Source organism: Glossina fuscipes, unplaced genomic scaffold, assembly GCF_014805625.2.
Source record: "Glossina fuscipes isolate IAEA_lab_2018 unplaced genomic scaffold, Yale_Gfus_2 0, whole genome shotgun sequence".
Lineage (NCBI taxonomy): Eukaryota > Metazoa > Arthropoda > Insecta > Diptera > Glossinidae > Glossina > Glossina fuscipes.
Genome location: NW_023998414.1, coordinates 9,253,845 through 9,260,899, shown reverse-complemented (window position 1 = coordinate 9,260,899; position 7,055 = coordinate 9,253,845). Strand labels below are relative to the sequence as shown.

The 7,055-nt window shown below is 32.9% G+C and overlaps 1 protein-coding gene across 1 annotated transcript; it reads right to left on the bottom strand.

The window, feature by feature from the left end:
- Positions 1-4,716: 4,716 nt before the first annotated feature.
- On the bottom strand, positions 4,717-5,535 carry LOC119644268 (farnesol dehydrogenase-like). Its single transcript, XM_038043808.1, has 2 exons — positions 4,960-5,535; positions 4,717-4,893 (listed from the first exon to the last, which is right to left on the bottom strand). Exons 1-2 carry the CDS (start codon positions 5,530-5,532, stop codon positions 4,717-4,719), a joined length of 750 nt encoding a protein of 249 aa, XP_037899736.1. The 5' UTR covers positions 5,533-5,535.
- Positions 5,536-7,055: the final 1,520 nt, after the last annotated feature.

Sequence of the window (7,055 nt, the reverse complement as noted above, 5' to 3'; positions counted from 1 at the left end):
TATATATATATATATCAAGTTCATTATGGTTTATACACATGAACAAACACTTATATAATCGTTTGTTTTGCATTGAATGCAAGAAAATATGATAAAATAAAGCTATTCAACTAAATTGATGAAATTCTTGTGTTCATAAGATTATTGGATTTATGCTGTGGCCTTGTTCGCATGCTTAGTGGGTTGCTACCACTTAACCCCTATAGTTACAAATAATAATATTCTGCCGGAAATTAATAGATAACAACTCATTCTGCCTTAAAATATAAATATTTGTGCCTCTCTGTACCGTATATGTGCGTGTTTTTATGTTTGTTCACATATTATAATAACATAATCGTTCAGTCATATACTGTACGTCCGTACAGTATATATGCTTGCTTAGACTCTGTACAGTTAATGATTATAAGTTAACTAAAATATATGTAAACATATGTACACATATGTACATATATTTACATCATATCTTTTTATGGCATGTGGGCATCAAATAAATGAACAAAAATTAAGTTCATAATCATTCGACTTAATATTCTACATTACAATACATACGCACGCACACGCAAACACACACACACACACACACACACACACACACACACAGATAACCATATGCAGAAAGAAAAAGATTGAGAGAAAATATTGAATCCATCTTATAATATAAAAATGCATATGAATATGCTCTGAAGCATGCTAATGTATAAGCATTATAACTAAAGTCTTAACTTGATATCAATGTTGTCTCTTGACGGTTGTTATGAGAAGAAAATAACATTATTGAATGTCATATCGTATAGAGTTTTTAACTGATTTTAAGCTTCAAAGGTGAAAAAGAAAATCTCATTTTGAAAATAGCTTTGATGCTTCTCTTGTCATCTATCTAAATGAAATTTGCCATAAATATTTATAAATTTGCATATATTGAATTAGGTGAGATGTATATTATTCGTTGAACTTATATCTGCTCAGATTTAATTTGTTAGCATTCATTTCCAACCACCTCCCCCCCCCCCTCCCCTCCCCACCCAAAAAAAGAAAAACCAAAGAAACGGATACCACTGTAAGGAAATTAAGTAAGAAATTTAGGAATATCGTAAAATAAAAGTAAAATCGTACTTATCGTAGTACAGTTACAGTAAATGTTTGCCCAAACAACTCCACGTTCTGCCGTTGGTTGTTACAAAATCTATGATTGCAACAAATGCGGCATCAAATTGCGAGTTAGCATACCCAAGCTTAACACATTTCAATTGCTCAAGTGGATGTGATCCGCTTACAAGCAAAAGCGGTTAATAAAAAACATATTCTGAGCCTTATACCTGAGGCTAGGGTACAATTTTTTGCATATATTTCTCAAAGCGATAATAAGGTTTCATATTATTTATGTACAGGTTAATAGCGATGAATATTAGAGATTTGCCTTAAAGCGGATACAATTTATTTATTTATTTATTTTTTTTTTTTGAAAACATCTGCACTCACATTTTGGTTTACTTAATTGTTGACAAGCGCACGAGTAAGTGTTGGTACCCGATGTTCGATTTCTTATTTATTATATTACTTTACTTTACTTTATGGATAATATAATTTTATAATAGGCCGTAAAGCTTATAGCGTAAGTAATTCCTCATTGACTTTGATAGTAAATTAAATAACTATGTCGCCAAGCAAGATTATTCTGCTCATTTTACTGGGTCATTACGCACTTCTGATCTAAAGGATTAACATCGAAAACAAAAATAAAAAATTTTCTTTTTGGTTAAGAGAAATTGTAAAAAATTGCATTTATACTTTATTTTCGCATACTAAGTGGATTAAGTGTATTTAGATATCGTTAAGCGAATATCTAAACACTTTCTGAACTGCAACTGTAATCTGGCATGGATGGCAGGGATGAAAGAGTGCATCACAGTCGAGTTATTTCATAGTTTTTTCGAACGATCAATAATTTCATACCCATACTTTCATACATATACTTTAAAAAAAAAAAAAGAAGGAAATTATTATGTACTTTAGGGGGTTTTGCTTGACTAGAACTAAACTGTGCCTGCACTTAATTACCTTTCAAGACTCTTTAAGCAATCATTTCTTCCTGCAAATAAGTTTCTATGGATGAATACGGTATTGATTTTATCAATCGAACATACACACTTAGAAACTGTAATAGAGTTCATGAAGTCTTTTACATCTTTCCGATCTTTAACAGGCAAGAAGATAAAACGAAATGTATTTTGCAATATTATGTTCCACATATTCAAAGCATTTTTTAAAGCTCTGAGCATAGTTTAATGAATACGTATTTTCTGTTTAACGGTTTATTGTCAATTGTCAACGTGTAAACTCTTGAAATTATATCGTGCTTTTTACTTGGAAGCTAATAAAATTTTATGGCCGTTTAGCTTTTAGCAGCAGAAATGAACTAAATTTACAGAAAATTTTCATGCAAATTTTTGCATGCCTTAAAGACTAAATCTATTATATGAAGGAAAGAGCTCGCCACGAAGATTCCATTTAAACTTCTGTTCTAAGTTAAAATGTCTCCCGATTTTAGATGTAAACTTTTATTTTTTTATTTCATCCCTAATAACGAATTTTTCTTTGGCTTGGATTAGGACATAATGAAAAGAAAGTCAAGTGTGATACAAAAGTGCATGTATGTGTACTCGTACGTGAGGCTTGCCATCAGCAAAATATAAAAATTTTATTTATATGAAAAACTTTTCATTAATAAGGTAAAACAAGCCTAGGATAAAGGGCACTTTTTTTGCACGGTCTTTTTTTACCCGATTTTGAAATAACACTAGTCATCAATAAGCAAATATACACTCTTTTACACGAATTTTGTTTTCTCTAAGACGATTCGACAAAGAACATTTTTTTAATTTGAATTTTGACAAAGTCTTATAGGACACAATTGTGGGAATACAGTCATCAGAAGTCGGTCGGCTTATGCCCACATATGTGTTAGTGAATGATTGTTCTGCTATGGCGAACAGACGATTCTTTTGATTACTCTTGTCTTTATATCGTGATACCTCAACTTGAACGCAGCGTTCCGTTATTCGTATTATTATAGTTTGTTATAAAATGTTCAGTGCATAGAAATCAAACCGGACAGTGGCACTAGACATATCTGATATATCTTTTAATGAACGCACTGTCGGTCTTGTCCATAGTAAAGATGCACGCTTGTCATCAAGTAGCGATGAATACTTGCGAAATTGATCTCTATTCCCAATTTCAAGGTCAAACTTGATATGTTGAACTTATGGGCTAAATTTTCACATTTTTTTTTTTTTTTTATTTGCCTTGTCTTTAGAAATATGTAGCATGAATTTACTTACATTACTTACATTACTTTTTTGCACGGTTCCTTGGGAAAATATTTAGAGTTTTCTCATCTTACATCGTTCTATAAAGTTATGAAACATATCCCTAAACTCATCATATGTCATAGGTATATTATTACACGATTTTCTAAGGAACGCATCTACCACGTAAAAAGAGAGTTGGGTGTATTTGGCAATGTTCAACTGGGAGATTTCTAGGCAAAAGTGGACAGTGTCGGCAAAATAAGTTGCAAGAGCTGCAGAATTAAAGTCCTGACGACCAATTTATTCCGCGCAAAGTATTTCTTCCGTTTCTTCTATTCTTTCTGATGCCATCATAAGAAAGGTGCCCTGTTCAGCGCTCAAGTAAAAATCGTTACCTGTCGTGCCACAACAAATGCAAAGTAAATGCCAAAAGGATCTCCGAAATCGTAAACGTTCTCCTTAAGCTATCACTTGCATCAATTTTCCTTAAAATGTATTCAGAAGCCGCTCTCGGCACACGAACCTTCTGCAAACATCTGCACGAAACGATATATATCTATTTTTAAGCACTCTGTCCATAAATATATAAACTCACTTACATTTTCGGGTAAAGTAAGAAGATTTGGAGCATTTGGCAAAGCCTTTCCTCGTCTTACAATGTTTATTTTGCGTCCGTCTCGATGCTTCCTACGACTTTGTGAGGATATAACCGATTTTTGGACGTGAATACTATGCTCCTCCATAAGATAATTTCTGCCTTCTGGATAAGTAATCAACACGAAAAACCACAAATTTTTGCTTAACAAAACAGAGATGCGTTCAGCGTACACTTGACTGTGCACGTGCTACAATTCGATCAAATTGGCCCAGTTTCAATACCAAACCCCATGAAAAACCTTCAAATGTTTTTACCAAATTTTGAAGGTGAAATCTTTATTTTTACGACCAGAAGAGTGTCAACGGTAAGCACGTCGGAAAAATGGACAGACATGCCTGTATCCATTGAGAATTTTATACTGATTAAGAACATATATACATATATGCATATATATGCTTTAAAGAATCGCTGAAGCTTCCTTTCGGTCATTGCAAACATTGTGACAAAATGAGTATAAGATCAACAACATCTAATAATCGCCACGATTCTCATAAGAGATTGCGTGTTCTCTCTCTATCTCGACAATAATTATTTAAAGATATATTTTTAATTACAAAAGTTCATGAAATCAAATTTCAGTTATTACGTTTTAAAGTCCTAACTGTAAATTATTTACAAAAAAATTCTCTCTCTCTCTCTCTCTCTCTCTCTCTCTCTGCTTCTGCAAGCATTATTTATTTTCATTTAAATGTCAAACTAGTTATTGGTAAATAATTCTGTCACATTCATTTAGCCTAATTTGTTTCAAAGCATTTCTCCCAAAGGCCTAATCATAATTTCATGAACTTGTACATCCATTGGCGTTGATAGAGCATATAATATAGCATGAGCAACATCGTCAGGATCTAACATACAATAAGCATGCTTTTGCCTAACTTTTTCATGTATCATCTCCGTATCCACTAAACCCGGACTAATACTCTAAAAGTTTATACAAAACACTATAAAGAAATATTTCGATAAAATAAATTATAATCTTTCCCTTACGGTTATTTTAATTTTGGTTTTCAACGCAGCAAATTCTTGCCTATAAATATCCGTAATCGCTGTTAATGCATATTTTGCCGGTGTATACATATTTGTCATTGGCAGTTTAGGGAGAGCGGTTAACACCTTATGACCATTGATACTATTCATCATAATAATATGGCCATTCACGTCACGTTCTTTCATGGACTTGAAAGCGATTTGAGTACAGCGAACTACACCCATTACATTGGTTTGCAGAATTTTCTCCAGATCTTGGATATCCATGGTACATAACTGTCCGCCCATTAAACAGCCAGCATTGTTAATCAATACATCAATACCGCCAAATTTTTGAAGAATTTCATTAAATGCTCCATCTACCGATGCTGTACAGCTGACATCACAGTGGCTAACGGTCAATTGCTGGCGTTTATCAAATGGCAACTGCGATTTCAGTTCATTCAAACGGTCTATACGCCTTGCCAAACCGATCACTTGAAATCCGGCTTCTATTAAATTTTTGGTTGTAGCTGCTCCAATACCCGAACTAGCACCGGTCACAACGGCCACCTTATTAAGCCAACGTTCCATATTAACAATTTTTTCAATAACCACTAAATGCTTTATACTATTAACTTTGTTTATATACTTTAACCGTCAACACTTACTCTCCATAAAAAAAATAGAATAAAAAAAAAAAAATAAAAATGCATTAGAAAGTAACATATTATAAAACAATTAATGTCCATTAAGTTTGACGATTTATAATTATGCCATTGATGTTTGTATCTGTAAATACAAATCGTATTAAAAAAAAATGTTAAATATATCACGATCTGAAAAAGTGCATTACTTCAGTTTATTAGATCGAAAAATTTATATATTTTTTTTACACTTGATGAAAAAGTTTTCGCGCGAATATGGAAATCTTTAAAGGTAATCGTTAGGCAAAATAACACTGCAAACTGTCCTTCATCATGTAGATCGTTAAGTTTGCTTTGGACAATTACTAAAATATACGAATAGATTATTGAAGAAGAGCGCATTTTTTCGAGTGGTAAGTACGAATCTCTTCTTTCGCAACTGACTGGATTGCGAAAAGGACATAGCACTATACAGCCGCTTGCCAGAATTCATCATTTTGTTAAAACCCAGTTGAAATTTGAAAAAACTACCGAAAAAATTTTCGTATTGAAAGTGTTAAAGTCATACAAAACTTTTGAAGAGCAGTAACTTGAATAGCTATTTGGGCCCCTTTTAGTGCTCAATTGCATTGTAACAAATGCAAAGATCGCGGCTTTCACCTACACTATATAATATTTGTATTGCATATATTCCACAACGCTATGGTCCATTTATACTGATGACTCTGCGATTCTTAGTTCTATTATTCGTCGTTGCGACATATTGACGCCGCGTAACAATTCATGAGCACCAGAAAATTAGAAAATTTTACTTAACGGACCGACAACCAAAGCAGTCTTGTTTATTCGCAAACCTAAACTGCGTTTCACTGAGATTTGCTGATAACGACATTCCTTGCAATTTTTAAGTCAAGTATTAAGGCGTAACATTGGACTCCAAGCTAAAATTTAAATGCCATGTTAGCTTCATTACTCATAAGGTTAAAATTCCCTATTCATTGACTAATAGAAATTCAAATTTAGAGATAGATGATAAACAACAATAGCTTGGTTATGAAAACTATATTTGATTCTTTCATATTTTGTGTGAAACCACGAATTACGCAAGACCCCGTCGTTTATTACACTCTGTCATGTTTGATAAATTATATCCAGCTGCAAGAAAATAGAGAAACATTCAACTTTACGGCGCTTTCTTCAGTTAATGTTTTCTTTTGGATGGAAACTATATTTTCGACAATTAGAATAATAACGTTTATATGAATTGTTAATAACTTTTCACAATTTGTTAAACCTTTTACTATATAATTAAAACATATCTCCTAAAGGTTTTATGATCATATCATGTATTTGAACGTGGGGTGGCGTTGACAACGCATACATTATAGCGTTCGAGATATCATGAGGACTTAGAATGCGATCTTTGGCCAAGCGTTTCACCTGTTCGCCTATTAATTCAGTTTCGACCAA

Coding starts and splice junctions, on each gene's coding strand:
- LOC119644268 (XM_038043808.1), bottom strand. CDS start 5,532: ATGGAACGTTGGCTTAATAAGGTGGCCGTTGTGACCGGTGCTAGTTCG. Junction 4,894..4,959: donor AAACCAAAATTAAAATAACC/GTAAGGGAAAGA, acceptor ATAAACTTTTAG/AGTATTAGTCCGGGTTTAGT.